The sequence below is a fragment of the Prosopis cineraria genome, unplaced genomic scaffold, assembly GCF_029017545.1.
Source record: "Prosopis cineraria cultivar Desert tree isolate PC_DT_omini unplaced genomic scaffold, ASM2901754v1 PC173, whole genome shotgun sequence".
NCBI classification, from domain to species: Eukaryota; Viridiplantae; Streptophyta; class Magnoliopsida; order Fabales; family Fabaceae; genus Prosopis; species Prosopis cineraria.
In genome coordinates, this window is record NW_026555500.1 from 1 (window position 1) to 16,978 (window position 16,978).

Sequence of the window (16,978 nt, forward strand, 5' to 3'; positions counted from 1 at the left end):
TACTCTGCAAGATATTAGTGTCTGCAGAATTAATTAAGCAACAAAAAAGGAGTTTAGATGAATATAGCTATTTTGGTTGCACTATCATAACTGTGCTGATGAAACATGTGTGCAATTCTGTTTAGGAAAAAAAAGGATACACCGAGACCTTTAATGATTATTTCATTTGCTGTTGCCCAGCCCTATAGTATTCAGTCAATTAAATAAACATATATTTGAAATTTCCTGATATTGTTTTTCTGTATTCTCTATCATACTGCATCTATCCTTAAAAATCTAGGTTGGCTTCTTTTAAATCCTTATAGCAACAGCCTTTTACTATATCCCCCCTCCTCCCCCTCCATGTTTTCTATTTGCCAAAAAAGGGATTATCATATACCTTCTTCAGATGGGTTGGTGGAGTGAACAGAAGGAATATCTTATCTTCATTATTGGAAGTGTAGTTATCCTTGAAGAGTCTTCATCAGATAGCTATGCTGATTCGGTAAATTACACTGACATTTACTGAGGGTTGGCAAGGTTACGGATCCTTGCCCTTTTAATAAGAAAACTACACTGGTCTTTTCTTCTTTGACATTTCACCTGTAAGGAAGGCAGTAGTAGGGAGTATATGTGTCTACATAAAATTTATACAAGGTCATATCTCTAAATTGTCCTGTATGTAATTTAAATAGGGTTGGTTGGTGCACATTTTAAACCAGGAGGGTAGATGCAAGTAGTTTTAAGCAAGCCTCAAGTAAAGTCACTGTAATCTACTCATGCTAGATTTACAGTCCTGTCCAGTAAACTTTTCACGCTTTGGGTTGTTCAGATATATATATATATATATATATTATTTTACATGCTTTTCCAACTTCAAGATTTACCATTATCGTCATATAATCACTTTCTTGTCTGTTCATTATTTTGATTTTTAAACTAAATTTTTGATTTGGCAGTTCAGGGGATTCCTTTATTTGAGGCTGCATTCACGAGATGTACAGTTATGTTGGTACTGTCGTAATTTGGTTGAGAAGGGGTGAGCAGCCACTTTTTGCAACATCCCATGTTAGGAATATTTTGATTTCAAGGGCCCTTGTAGGCTGTTTTTCTTTGTCCAGTTTTGTATATTGGTGAGTTGCTTACTTGTTTTATGAATTTTTTTTCTCTCAATATTTTTTTAAGCATTTCATAGATCACTCTTGATACTATTGCCTAATTTTCTTCGTTGAAGATTTTTTCACTGGACTTTTTTTTTTTTTTAGAAATTTATCATAGTTTTAGGATTATGGGATCATAGATTTTTTTGAATATTTTGAGTGTTCCACAGATGGCTGATGGCATACCATCAAAAGCTATTGAGTCTATACAAATACAGTAATTGCATTAGCAGCCACCCTATATACTATCCAGTAAAAGCATTTGTGGATGTTGCATTGCATTTGTATGTTTCTTGTAACTCATAAGTATGAAGTAGTAAAGGTCTGAATGCAGGATGTAATTCTGTCTTGATGCTCCTTTAGAATTTAATTAGTTGCAAACTACTTTGATAACAAGAACTCTGTTCATTTCAGTGTTCAGAGGTTGCCTTTCTCTCAGGCTATTGTATTAAATTTAACAACTCCTATTATGGCATCAATTATAGCAAGGATCTTTTTGCATGAGAAGTTGAAAATTGCAGACATTTCAGGTAAAGTGTTTTTATTCAGTTCTTAAGATCCAATGCGATTAAATATGTATATTTCTGTGAAGAACCCAAAGAATTGTAGTCTGGTTGGGCAATTTTTAGGTGGAATAACCGTCTCCTTGGTTGATAATCATTTGACAAGGTCTTGTTTCCATACATGTTTTTGACATTCTATATTCTTGGACTTGTTGTTATTAGATATTTCAGGCCATGCCCATGAATCCTTACCCCAATTAACAACCCTAAAATTGTATGCTTCAAACCTTGAAAGCCTTCACTTTCTCTTTGGTTGGGGTTCGTTTCTTTTCTATCGATCTCTGTATTTGTATGCAAAGAGGAAATGTAACTATTATCTTACTAACAATAAGATATTTTATATAAAACATAGCCATTGTTGTGGAGGAATAAATTGTACTAAAAAATTCTGAATTAGTGTGTCACTGCTGAGAACAGCCAGACACTTGGTTTAGCAATAAGATACATAGTAATGATTGGTTATTATTGTCATCTTTATTTCAGGCCTTGCTTGCAGTTTCTTTGGTGTGCTCTTCATTTTCCATGAAATGCTTGCTACGCAAGGTAGATTTCTGTTCTAAGTCTCGTGAATGCATCATTTTTCATATAATTTATGAATTTGAATATTTGTTCCTTCATGTTGTAGTTGGCTTGCACAATTTAAATCTATGTATGTACTGGGTGAGTTTGAATTCATTTTTTTGTGTTTTAGATTCAGGGATCTTGCTCATTGTTATTTTTTGTAAATGCTTTAATTCATCATATTAGAAGCCTTCCCTGGATAAAAATTTTAGGAGTGAGCTTTGGGCATCTTTAAAGGACTTGCATGTCCTAGACTTTGAGAATGTTGAGGTCTATGAGTTTATCTAGTTCTAATAAAATGTTTTTTGTTTTTTATTTATTTCTAATAATTGAGAGGTCTAGTCTGCATTTTATTGTTTGATGCTTTCAGTAAGAACCGCATGTTCAGCTTAACTACTCTCTATTTTTGGAATTTCAGGACAGCTAGTTAAAGCTGAGGAGCAAAGAGATGCAAATTATAAAGGAAGTCATCTATTTGCAGTATTACTTGGTCTCGTTTCATCAATTACTGGCGGAGCCAGCTACTGCCTTATAAGGGCTGGAGCAAAAGCTTCTGATCAGCCACTGTAAGATCATAAAGTTTTTGGCTGGTATATAATTTGTCATTATTATTTTCTTGGGTGTCTATACTCTGACTCACATGCTTTTTGGGGACTAGAAGAGGATCAAATGCAAAGCCCTTTGGCCCAACCGGAAGTCAAAGTATAAAAAAATAATTTCCAAGCTATTAACTTTATGCCTTACTTTTCTTCATTTGTAGTTTTATTTTATTGCCATTATTATGGTAGGCAATGTCCTAGGGTGGCCTAAAACTTTGTTCCAAATGTTGTTGATTTATAGTTTACAATTCTTTTAGAATCTTTCAGTATATATACTGAACAAGAGCATGGGGAAAATCTCTCTTATACTGCTAATGGTTTAGGCTAGCAACAGTCCTGCTGTCCAAGGCCAAGACACATGACGTGATTACAGGGGGGAAATAAAAGCAAGACATTGAAACTATCTATTCCCTAAAAATCGGCAATATAATGATCTAGACAGAGAAGAGAAATAACAAAGATAAAAATATAAAACATTAAACAGCAAATTTGCAAGAACTATATTTCACTAAGATATACTTAATTGGAAAGGTTAAGATTCATGAGCAAGTTAAGCAACGGCAATGCTAACCTGCTAAAATGATGGATGGGAGACAAAAGGTTTATTTATAAGATAATTGCAATGATCTTGAGATGGTGAAAAAACTGGCTAACTTATTATTTAGGCTTTGAGGTTGTAGCCTGGATAGAATACAACAACAAGTCTTTATCCTACTAGGTGGGGTCGGCTATATGGATTGCAAGACGCCATTGTGCTCTATCATTTATCAAGCTTTTAGGAATATTATTAATTACGAGATCGCGTTCAACAACTTCCAAGAGTGTTCTCTTAGGCCTTCCTCTACCTCTCTTAATCGGACTCAAAGTTATATGTTCCACTCTTCTCACTGGTGCCTCCCTTGGTCTTCTTTGTACATGCCCAAACTATCTCAACCGATTTTTTACCATTTTTTCCTCAATAGGTGCCACCCTAACTTTTTCGCGTGCGTGCTCATTTCGAATTTTATCTTTATGTGTATGTCCGCACATCCATCGTAACATTCTCATTTCTGCTACTCCAACTTTATGCTCTTGCTGTCCCGTTAGAGCCCAGCATTCACTACTATATAACATTGCCGGTCTGATAGCAGTGCGATAAAACTTTCCTTTAAGTTTATTAAGCACCTTACGGTCGCAAATAACTCCTTTAGCTTTTCTCCAATTAAACCACCCAGCTTGAATTCTATGTGAAATATCTCCACTGATTTCGCCATCATTTTGAATAATGGCTCCCAAATATCTAAACTTTTCCACTTGAGGTATAATTTGATCTCCCAATTTCACTTCCAAATTATTGTCCAATAGTCCTTTGCCAAATTTACAATATAAATATTCCGTCTTACTTTTATTCAGACGAAAACCTTTCGACTCCAATGTCCTCCTCCATAACTTAAGTTTGCAATTAACCTCTTCTCTTGTCTCTGCCATAAGAACTATATCATCCGCAAAGAGCATACATTTCGAAATTTCCCCTTGAATATGTTCTGTCAAAACATTTAAGATCAAGTTGAACAAATAAGGACTCAGAGATGATCCCTGATGTAGTCCAATCTTTATAAGAAAATCTTTTGTTTGACCACTAGGCGTTCTTATACTAGTTTTTCCCCCCTCATACATATCTTGTATGGCTTTAATATAAGCAATCCGTACTCCCTTTTTTTCCAACGCTTTCCAAAGCACTTCTCTTGGCATACGGTCATAAGCTTTTTCTAAATCAATAAAAACCATGTGTAGATCTTTATCTTTACAACGATACTTTTCCATTAATCCCCTTAGTAGATAAATCGCCTCTGTAGTTGATCTACCTGGCATAAAACCAAATTGATTCTCAGAAATACTTGTCTCCAATCTCAACCTATGCTCAATTACTTTCTCCCACAATTTTATTGTGTGGCTCATGAGTTTAATCCCTCTATAGTTAGTACAATTCTGAATATCTCCTTTATTTTTATAAATAGGAATTAATGTACTTCTCCTCCACTCATCAGGCATTTTCTTGGATCGTAAAATCACATTAAATAACTTAGTTAACCATCTCACCCCTTCTTCACCTAAACATTTCCACGTTTCGATAGATATACAATTAGGTCCGTTGGCTCTACCATTTGCCATTTTCTTAAGAGCTTCCTTTACCTCCTTATCACATATTATTCGATAGAATGACAAATTTTGTTCTCCTTCACCAGTTACTAAATCCTCCAAGTTACTAGATGAATCCTCTCCATCATTGAAAAGTTTAGAAAAGTAAGTCTCCCATCTATTTTTAATTTCATCGTCTATAACTAAAATTCTTCCCTCTTCATCCTTAATACACCTTACCTGTTCTAGATCTCTTGATTTTCTTTCCCTACTCTTGGCAATTTTATAAATATTTCGCTCTCCTTCCTCTGTCTCAAGGCTCTTATAAAATTCTTCAAAAGCTTTAGAACGAGCTTCACCCACAACTCTCTTAGTTTCCTTCTTAGCCATACGGTACCTCTCCCAATTTTTTTCATTGTTACACAAATGTATGGCTTTAAAACAGTTCTTCTTATACTTGATTTTGTCCTGTACACTATTATTCCACTACCAAGACTCCTTATCTCTCGGACCAGAACCTTTTGATTCTCCCAAAACTACTTTTGTAACCTCCCGTATCTTTTTAGCCATATCCTCCCATATGATGTTAGCACTTCCCTGAGATTCCCAAATTCCTTTATCCAAAAGATTTCGCTTGAAAATATCTTGCTTCTCACCTTTTAATTGCCACCACCTAATCCTTGGTGCTACTACTTGTCGACGTTTTTAGATTTTACTCACAATACACACATCAAGGACTAGGACCCTATGTTGTGTCGTTACAGCATCTCCGGGGATCACCTGATAATTTTTACAAAGTCTTCTATCTGTGTTCCTAACCAAAAGAAAATCAATCTGTGACCTTGAGGCTCCACTTTTGTAAGTGATGAGATGCTCATCTCTCTTCTTGAAACAAGTGTTGGCAATCTTAAAATCATATGCCAATGAGAAATCAAGAAGAGTTTGTCCTTCATTGTTTAGCTCTCCAAAACCAAAACCACCATGCACCCTCGCATACTGACCAGCTTCCCTCTTGACATGCCCATTAAAGTCTCCTCCAATAAAAGTCTTTTCACTCTGTGGTATGTGTCGAATCAACCCCTCCAGATCCTCCCAAAATAATTCCTTAAGATTGGCTTCTGTCCCGACTTGCGGCGTATAAGCGCTAACAATATTAACAGTCTCACGTCCAATTATCATTTTTAAGAAAATAATTCTGTCTCCAATTCTGCTAACTTCTACAATGCTCTTCTTCCACTCCTTATCTATAATGATGCCTACTCCATTGCGTGCACTTACTTTTCCTGTATACCAAAGTTTGAAACCTTGAATATCCTTAGCTTCTTCTCCACGCCATTTTGTTTCTTGCAGGCAAAGGATATTGATTTTCCTTTGAATCATAACCCCTACAACCTCTACAGATTTACAATTTAATGTCCTAACATTCCAAGTACCAAATTTAATTTTGCTCTTATGGACTAACTTCTTTAGCCGCGTGCGTCCAGAATGACGCGGTAGTCCTTGCTCATTTAACACTACATCCAGGCGCCGATGCAGCGGCTCTAACTCACTTATCACTGTACTCGAGCCATGCAGCGCGTTACTTACGGGCAACGACCTAGCATTAACATTATAATGTCTATTGTCCATGTTCATGATAGATTTAACAAAGTTTTACATTGGCTGTTGATGGCCTAACACAACCCTCCTCCTTTACCCGGGCTTGGGACCGGCTATAAACATAGGCGGAGTTAGCCTGGATAGAATCTTTGCAAAAAATTGAGAAATAAGGTCATAATAAGTTGTTGAGAGTTCATGACCATTGCTCTGTTACAATAAAAAAGGGAATGAAACTTGACAAACGGGATTTTTTTTTTTTTTTTCAAATGAAAAACACGGACCTGTTTTTTTCTTAGCAACAATTGGAGTGTTTTGTTTAACGTTGAAAAATAAATCATAGTTAGCTAGCTATATATTAACAACATATCAAGATTCACGTATCTGATAACTTTGGAGTCACACCATATACATCATGGAATGTCCAGTTTGGTGGATTTTGACATGCATGTTGCTGATTATGTTCCAAGATACTCTGACAAATTAAAATTTGTCACGCTGCATAGTGCAATTGCTGTGGTATGGTAGGTAGAAGCGCGCTTGATTATAAAATTGTTACATGCTTTATCTAACCCATGAGACACTAATAGTCAGTGAAATTAGAGGGGACGTGGCATATTAGGAAAAATATGCATGTGAGTTTCTCTTTCTAATGGAATAGTTTAGAGAGCTTTTATAACGCCTGTAACCTCTGAAATTCTGCCTTCTTCCAGGGTAACCGTCCTTACATTTAGCATGCTGGCTAGCCCGGTGATGGCCATATGTACATTTTTCTTTGAGGTAAAGTCATGGTGCATTTAAGCTGCTATTTCTGGGTAAATGCTTAGTTATACGACCACCAAGCCATTGGTAACCTACTCCAGGTGGACGCTGGTCAGAAATGTCTGGTAACAGGGTAAAAGAGCAGCAAATTCCATGAAATTTCTGATGTTTTTTCCTCCCTTACTATGCCAGCATTTTAAAATCATCATTTAGTATTATTAGCTTTTTTACCATCTATCCTATAACCTTTTGCTTTAGGATATGATTTTTCATGATGTTTTACATCAAATATATTTTCCTCGTTAAATACCTTAAATGGGTGAATAAAAGTTATTTTAGGAATCATGGAGGACAGATAGATGGTTGTATGAGTTCCTAGAAGATGATTGATGCCCAGATAAAAAAAATTAATTTATATGTCAAAGTTCTAAGGCACCATAGTTTTGTTGAGTACCATCATCTATTTTATATCACATTTGAAAGGAAAAGATGGATATAGGTGAGAAATGAACATCTAAGAATTTACATATGGCTACCTACCTTTAGGACACATCAGATGGGGTTTGGTCAAGCCAGTTATTGTTAGCATTTTTATCTTCACAAAATTCCTTGTCAATATTAGTCTCTGTTATCTCTCTTGTGAACTTGTTAATATTTCAACAAATTAAAACCTTGTCTTGTTGATGCAGGATTTTGTGCTCCCAGGATTTCAATCAATTATACTCATGCTTGTACTTAGTGTTCTTGCCTTCTTTGCCGAGGTGCTATTCTAGACTATATTATGATCCTGTTCTTTTATTTTTCAAACAAAATTGTGATATAAACAGTCAGTGAGTTGGATAACAGGCTCATCATGCTTATTAGTTAAGGACTGCATAGAATTTTTGGTTTTTTTGGTGATCATCAGTTAAGGGGAAGTGAGATATTAGAAGCAAAAAGAATATCCTGCACTGTGTTACTCTAATATATTGCACTTTTTGATCATCGTGGAATACAGCTTCAACAGTATTGTTCTTGGTTCACACTGTATTATGACATTTTTTAGAGAACTACCTGTGAAATTAGATTCATGAAGTCAATGAAATAAGTAACCGGCTATTTCTTCGTTTAAAGTGACTTTAACATTTCTTCACTTTTCATTTATAAACATGACATGCCATTTATACACGACATCTGATGTGTTTCATAGACAAGCATGATTAGGGTACATGTTCAAAAAATATTCATGTATGAACGGTATAAATTAATCCTCCTGCATCCTACTGCTATAATAACAACCTAAATTTAAAGCACCCTAAGTTATAGCTAGCCAATAAAAAGGAGGAAATGAAAGATACTTGTTGAACAGCCACCAGAATAGGATGCTAGCATTTTGACCATTCCACTTGTATTGTTGAAAGGTTTGTGATGGAACTTTTTCTGTAATCTGTATATGAAAACATAGTTTGTGTTAATTGTGATGAGTATAACGGAAAAGACAACCTGAACCAGGAATGAAATAGAATACGTCAGCATGCATGACATTTTTTGCGCTCCCTGCTCACCTCTCTACAGTTTGAGTTCTGCATTTCTTGACATGATACAAAGTTAAAGGAAGCTGAATACAGATTGTCAAAATAGACATCAGTGCATGGATTCACATTTTGCATTCTTCATGCCTTAAAAAATGATGGCAATCAAAATACAGAGAATAGAGATGGGAGAAGGAACTGTTTGTGTACCTAAAGAATCAGGATGTGTCCTTGACGTCTTATGAATTTGATCAATTTAGGATGGGTAGAACCTCTATGCATTGCATAGAACCTAAAGAGTTAGTTGTGTCCTTGACGCCCTATGAATAATATGACTTGTTATAGATTTTATATTTTATATTGATTGTTCTTAAATAGAAGCTTATTTATTAATGGAGATGAGAGATGTCACTTCAGCTTCTTTATGGAGCTCAATTAGTGCTTACGCCATGTTATGAATCCCATGTTAGGGGTCTTGCATGAAAAGTGGGACCTATCAGTTTAGGAGTTTTTCCTATGCAATGGACTAGTCTTTTGACATGGTTTTCCTTTCAAACTTGTACTTATAACAATGGTTCTTTCATTGGGAGGCCAATACTACGGAGAGGGCTATTTATGGAGGGTTCAAACTGTTAGATGGTTCTGACTGATGTTGAAATTGAATGAGGTGCCACTAAGTGTCGTGGAGTGCGTCTACCAATGATGTTGATTTTTAAATGAAGGTGTATTATTATTTGTTATAAGTCTTGTATCAAGGAGTCTCACATGAAAAATGGGAATTGTAAGTCTAGATTCCCCGACCTAATGGACTAACAACTGATGGTGATTAATTGTTTATTATGTTGTGAGATTGAAGAGTTTCTTGTATTAATTTGTTTTCCTAATTTTTGCCTATTAAAAACAAAAAGAAAAAGGGACAATTCTCTTTCCTTTGCCCATATTCTCTTTCTTTTCCTCCAATTCCATATTTTCTCCATGTTCAAACACTATCAGCTCTTCACTGTTGAATAATCATTTGTTCATAAATCTCTTGCAGGTATTGTTAGCACGTGGACTGCAACTTGAGAGGATTGGGAAAATTGTCAATCTCCTATACTTGGAGGTATGCTAATTATACTGCCAGTTATCTTATTTCTATTTCCTTCGCTATAATTTGGAAGTGTTTCCATTCGCTTGAACTTTGAAAATAGAACTACTTCAACAGAAAACTTTCCATTTGTTCTTTCTCTTCATTTCATCACCCAACTTAATACAGAAAAGTGAGGAAGTAACTTACCAAACCCTATATAGTTGCTTACAGTTAATGATGGAAACAAGAACACCCGTAATCCTATTAAACACTTCCTATCAATCTTATGGACCAATGTTTTACAGTTTTGACCCTCTGCTATGGTACTGTGATGTTGTAAGACAGAGTGTGGTACGAAGAAATGGGAGTGTATAAGAGTCGTTTCATTTATTTATACACATCCAAATTTTTTCTCTCTGCTACGTCTTTTTTCAGCACTACATGCAATAATTTATTTATTATAGAGGATCTGGACTAATGTTATGCTGGGGGAAAAAGTTCTATCAATCATGTGAAAATTGTTTAGAAACTAGAGTTTGTAAGTAGGCAACATGGCATTTCATATTAGAAATCTTACAGATCATTTGTTCAGTGGCTCTGTGGCATTATGCTCACTCTGTGTGGTGTAGATCACAGGTTTGGCCCCTCTAGCAAGCTACTTGCTTGCTATAATAATAATAATAAAAATAATAATAATTAAAAAAAAAACAGTTGCCGGCCTTAAATGAAAGGAATTGTGGCTGCTTAAACATGACGTCTCAAGTTTGTGTGAATGTAGAAAATATCTTCGAGAAAACTATTTTCAATTGAGCCTAACAATACTCAAATTTACCCCAATCATTTAAAAAACAAAGAAAGAAAGAAAGAAATCATACGGGACCAATCATTTGTCTTGAATTCCCATTACTTTATATTTATTAGCTCTTCATTTTATATGTCCTTTTTTTCAAATACAATGCAGGAAAAAACGTGTAGGGGTAATAATTAGTTCGTATTAGAGCATATAAAGCTTCTACAATCTAATGGTAGTTTCTGAAAGATCATAGTGACAAGATTGTCATGAGGCACATGGCAAACAAGCCAATCCTTACATCTATTTGCTTCATGAAAAAAAAAAATTGATTAAAAGTAACAATCCAATCTTTCATGATGGAGTTCCTGATTTTATTAATAATATTCGAGAGATTTTATATGCCCCTTAATAGCTATGTATATCTGTCACTAAGCAAGAACTGCTTTGCTCGCCTTGTTGTTTTCCTTAGTTTGAGACTTGAAAACCTGTTCTGGTGACTGATACGGGCAATCCCTTTTAATTTCAGGTGGAATTATCACAATTGTGGAGGCTTGCTTTTTCAAGAGCGGCTCCATCTTTCAGTCAGGTTATTGGATTGTTACTTGTTATTGTTTCTGCATGTTGTACTTTGTATTTGGGACCTGATAAAGAGTTGGAATGATAGATTTAAATCAGCTATTTGTGTTAGGATTTAGTTGCTGTCATTTGTTGTATTGGACTTGGATCCTCTAAATTTGAGGATGGTAAACCTGAGTACATTTTACTATATTCGGAAAGATAAAAGAGAACCAAAAGAGCTTATATTTCCCCACCAAAAAAAAAAAAGAAAAAAGAAAAAAGAAAGAATAGGGAAAATTACTCAGTTTCATGGTATCAAACTTCACCGGCTCAGTTTGACTAGATAACCTGTTTTGGCGATTGGACCATTTTTGAGCGTGACAGTTTAGACAAAATCAGAATTAATGTGGTTTTTTCTGCTTTTATTTTAGTAATAAAATTATTTATTCAATTTCAAAATATTGATTTTTTTTTTCAGGTTATAATAAAATTTTAAGTGCATGATTTGTTTATAGGAATTAAATGAATTAAGTTGTAGAGAAAATTGAAAACTTATTTGTAACAAATAAAGTAAATTAAAAAAAAGTATACATACGAAAAAAAAATGAGAAAATTGAAACCTAAGATGTTATGGTTGAATAACTCTGAATTAAAAATGATACTAAGATTTTTAATATTATATATACATGCGTGTACATATAAATATTATTTTTATTTAATTATTATATCAATCATTTGATTGTCAATCTAACTTGTAGGGGACGTGTTTCTAATGGAATGATGATTTTGTTCTTAGAAGGAATATTGTCACACCCTTTAGTATAGGATGCTCATTGTTATTTTAAAAAAAAAAATCAAAGGAAAAAATGGTCTTTAAATGTAGAAATTTTTGTTTCTTAGTTATGGCATTAGCGGTATGTGTCAAATATGTCTCTTGTTAATATGATACCAAGATTTTTAATATTATATATGTGTGTGTACACGCGTGTGTATATAAATATTATTTTTATTTAATTATTATATTAATCATTTGATTGTCGATCTAATTTATAGATGATGAGTTTTTAATGAAATGATGATTTTGCTTTTAGTGGGAACGTTGTTACATTTTTTAGTATAGAATGCCCATCATTTTTCAAAAAAATTAAAGGGAAAAATGGTCTTTTAAGTGTAGAATTTTTTGTTTCTCAGTTATGACATTAGCGGTTTATGCCAAATATGTCTTTTGTTAATATGATTATTATATACTTAATTGAGCCTCAGATATTAACCATAACAGATTGTAATCTAACTGTGTTGAGGGAGGAGATACAATTTTAATTTTTTAACTAATGGTTCACCATTATTTATTGGCTCTTCCTGTGATGAAGCTAAAAAAAATTGCTCATGATCTTTAAATTAAGATGAGTTAAAAAGCAATTTTCTCTTAAACTATAAATTCAAGAGTGCCTAAGATTCTAAATTTATTTTTAGTATAATATGTATCTTAAATATTTAAAAAGGTGTAATATTACCTCTACCGTTATGTTAATTTAAATCATTAATTAGCTAGAAAATTATAAAAAATATCCTCAAAATTACCACAAAAGAAACAAGTCCAAAAATATTACAGAAAAAACTTCAAAAATTACAAACAAATAGAAAATTAATACCAAAAGACAAATGCTATTTCCTTTACGTGTAAAAGACTAAGTTTTAATTTTGGCTCTAACAGGCTACTAGATAATTATTGGATCATCATTGTTGATGCTAGTACCAATAAGTAATTAAAAATGTATTTTTTTAATAATATTGTATTAAACATTAAATATATATTTTAAATATTATTATTATTATTTATAAATATTTTTTCCAAAATTTATAATTCTTCTTTTAAAAATTAACAGTTTAACTAATATATCTCAAATTTATAGAAAAATGATTTTTAAAAAAATTAATTATTATTATCTGTAAAAGATCACATTTACTTTTAATCACGAATACATTAGTTAAATTGTAATTTTTGGAGAAATTATAAGTATCATAAGTTAATTTATAAATTGTGTGTTACGAGTTGTTATAATAATAATAATAATAATAATAATAATATATCAATTATTATATGTATGTACAATAAATTATTAATATTTTAGTATGATATTGTTAAAATAAATATAATAGTTTTATTTATCGGTTTTATTGTTAGTAATGATGACAAGACTTGATAGCCTGTCAAGTAACTGGTTAAAATAGTATTTTGATAAAAAATAATATTTGTCTCTTAATATTTATTGTAATTTAAGAAACTTAATTTATATTAATTTTCTTATAAGATATTTATTTGTAATTTTTTGATTATTTTTTTTAATTTTTGAAATCTTTTTCTATATATTTTGTCCACTAACAATTAAAATTAATTTTTATTATTAGTATGTGCAACATTGCATAATTTTTAAATATTAAAAAGAGAATATTGCATTAAAATAAGGGTTTGGGGTCGAAGATACAGTCTTAGATTTATAATTTAATGGCAAAACTGTTATTTAACCCAATTAAGATTTATCCATTAACAAAGAAAAGCAAAAACATGCATTCTTTTGTCACCGAGACACTTCCAAATTTCAATAGTCATGGTCAGCTGGACACTACGGTAACCAGTAATCACAATATAATTGACGTGAAAAATACAAAAATTTAAAAAAAAATCATACCAATAATAATTATTTAATGTATATAAATAAAAGGAATGTATAGTATTTCTGAAATGGAATTTAACCGAGAACAATGCCACCGAGGCGATGTCGTTCGTGGCAATAATCATTTTTTTTTATTTTGAACAAAGGGACCCTTAAATACATTGTCGTGCAAATTAATAACAATAATTATGTTCATAAAAAATAATAACAATGAATTTTCTTGATTTGCAGGATATTAATATTTTAAACTTACCGTATCCAATGCATTTGCGCTGGGTTTCTTCTAATTATTCTTTGAATAGTGATAAGCATATGTAGAATTGTAGATGGTTTAGGAAATGACTCATGGAAGAATGATAACGAAAGATTTTGTTCATTGTATATTATTTATTGATTATATTTATTAAATGAGTGAATTATATACCTTCAAAAAAAATCTCATTGATAATATACCTAAAATAATGTGATTCATCTTCTTCCTATTGTACCAAGAAAGGATCCAATTCAACACTATCTAAAATGACATGCATGATGCATCTTTATTGCAGTTGGTACATGCAATATATATTTGGTTATATATTTAATATTTATATTAATTGTGTGAATAACATACATTTTGAAAAATTCTCATAGATAAATATACATAAAACCAAAATTATGTAAATCATTGTTTTCACATTAGAAATTTGGTCTATTATTGTCGAGGCTGATTAAAATCATTTGTGAAACATACATGTCCCACTCATTTTTAAAGGAGTTCATGGGACTAAACGAGACTCTGATAATTTTTGTTTGTGTCCTGATTCAGTCATTATATTCATCATCCAAATGAGATTTGCACAGTTCAAATTTAAAAATTTTTCTTTTATATTTATCCCACCATCTCATTTGCCCAAATCCCCCTTTTTTTAGCTGTTTTTTTTTTTTCATTGGGTCAGTCTCGTCTTAGCCCAACTATATTGTGGTGCATGCATGTAATTAATGAAATTTATGTGATACATGTATTGTAATTAATGTGTGTGTATATACATATATTAGTTATCAATAGAGGGACGAATCCAATCCTTCTTGTATGTATATATATACTCCAATAGTGATTTGACTATTCCAACAATTGATTCACTTGTTTTAATATTCTTAAAACATAATCAAATTGAAGTCCTTGAAATAGCTGGAGATCTCTCCATTGAAGCATCGAAAAACATTCCCATGGACTTTTCTTCAACAAAGAGCTTACCAGATTCTCAAACATGGTGGTCAAAAGGATGCTCCGACATCATTGACGGGTCGGTATCCGTACCCGTTGTGGACCTTATGGATCCGAATGTCAAGGAAGCAATAAGACTTGCATGTGAAGAGTGGGGTATTTTTCAACTAAAGAACCATGGAATACCACTATCTCAATTGAATGATGTGGACGAAGAGATCAAACGCCTATTTTCCCTCCCAACTGAGCAAAAGGCAAAAGCCTTAAGGCCTCCTGGTGCTAAGTCTGGGTATGGTTCAGCTAACATTTCACCATTCTTCTCCAAGGTCATGTGGCATGAAGGGTTCACCATTGTTGGTTCTTCCTATGATGATGCTGGAAAAGTTTTTCCTGATCTTGATGATCATGCACGTTTCTGGTATGTGTCTATATATATATAGGGTTAGAATCATTTTTATTCCTAAAATATACACAAAAAGTTACAAATACTTATAAACTCAATTATAGGTTAATTCTATCCCTCAACTTTAAAGATTCCCTCCATCATTATCTTGACATTCAAAACACTTAACATCCAGTATCATCAGTGAGTCCTATTATTTTTTTAATATTTTTTATTAAGTTAAGGGTCATTTTTGCTTCTCAACTCCTATTTAAAGAATTATTTTTGTCCCTCAACTCAAATATTTAATAATAAAAAATATAATATGGGGCCCACTAATAGTAAGAAAATGATAGGGTAATAACAGAGAGAATCTTTAAAATTGAAAGATAAATTGACTCATAGTTTAGTTGAAGGGTATTTGTGACCTTTTGTGTACAGTTTAAGGACAAAAATGACCCTTAACCTTATATATGTATCTATATATTATATTATATTTATAGCTACTATACCATGTACAATCTACATGCATTTGTGACATACTTATAGACACATTTATATATCATTTTGTTGCTGAATATTTTTGCGGACACATGCAGCGAAACAATAGAGGAAATTCAGAAGCAATTGAAGAAATTAGCAGAGAAGGTCACATGTGTGATATTGGAGTTATTAGGGGTACGTGATGAAGAGAATAAATGGGTTAAGAGCAATAACCATACACTTCGAATGAACTTGTATCCGAGCTATCCAGACCCAGATGAAGCCATTGGTTTAGCACAACATAAAGACACATCAATAATCACATTCCTCCACCAAACCCAAGTCTATACCCAAACCCGAAGCCAAGTCCAAACTCAAGACCAAACAAGTGGGCTTCAGTTCTTCAAAGAAGGAATCGGGTGGGTTCCCGTTTGCTCGGATCCGGATTCTTTTGTGGTTCTGGTTGGTGACATCCTTGAGATATTATCTAATGGAAGGTTCACTTCAGTGCTACATCGTGTCACAGTGAGTAGGGATGCTAATCGGTATTCCTATGCATTTTTTCATAGGCCCTCATATGAAACTCTTATTTCTCCTTTTCACTCTCCTCCTCGTTTTCATGCTGTAACATTGAAGGAATATGACGCTATCAAGGCGAAGGACCGACCCAATGCATTGGCTTCCATCTCCATTTAAAGTTTGAACAACAAAACTACATTGGCTTCATTGCAGTAATGAAGAGTGTCAACTCTCAGGGTGTTTTGTTTGTCTGAAATATATGTTTTTCTTTTTTATGATGATATATAATAACAAATTCATTTGTTATAATTATAGTTTATATATATAATTACAAAAGTATTTTAATATTATCAACTAAGTTATTATTATATCACACACAAAAAAAAAAAAGTTGGTTTACTGTATCAGGAAAAAAAAGGATCATGTCATTTACATTGAAGTTG

The 16,978-nt window shown here is 32.8% G+C and overlaps 2 protein-coding genes across 2 annotated transcripts; both read left to right on the plus strand.

Annotated features, from left to right (window-relative positions):
* Positions 1-956: 956 nt before the first annotated feature.
* Positions 957-11,573, plus strand: LOC129295705 (uncharacterized). The gene is made up of 8 exons (XM_054934249.1): positions 957-1,112; positions 1,554-1,669; positions 2,186-2,245; positions 2,682-2,829; positions 7,290-7,356; positions 8,028-8,099; positions 9,886-9,951; positions 11,238-11,573. The coding sequence occupies exons 1-8, from the start codon at positions 976-978 to the stop codon at positions 11,370-11,372; spliced, it is 801 nt and encodes a 266-aa protein (XP_054790224.1). The 5' UTR covers positions 957-975; the 3' UTR covers positions 11,373-11,573.
* Positions 11,574-15,153: 3,580 nt separating this feature from the next.
* LOC129295704 (gibberellin 3-beta-dioxygenase 1-like) lies at positions 15,154-16,712 on the plus strand. The gene is made up of 2 exons (XM_054934248.1): positions 15,154-15,569; positions 16,133-16,712. The coding sequence occupies exons 1-2, from the start codon at positions 15,154-15,156 to the stop codon at positions 16,710-16,712; spliced, it is 996 nt and encodes a 331-aa protein (XP_054790223.1).
* The last annotated feature ends 266 nt before the right edge of the window (positions 16,713-16,978 follow it).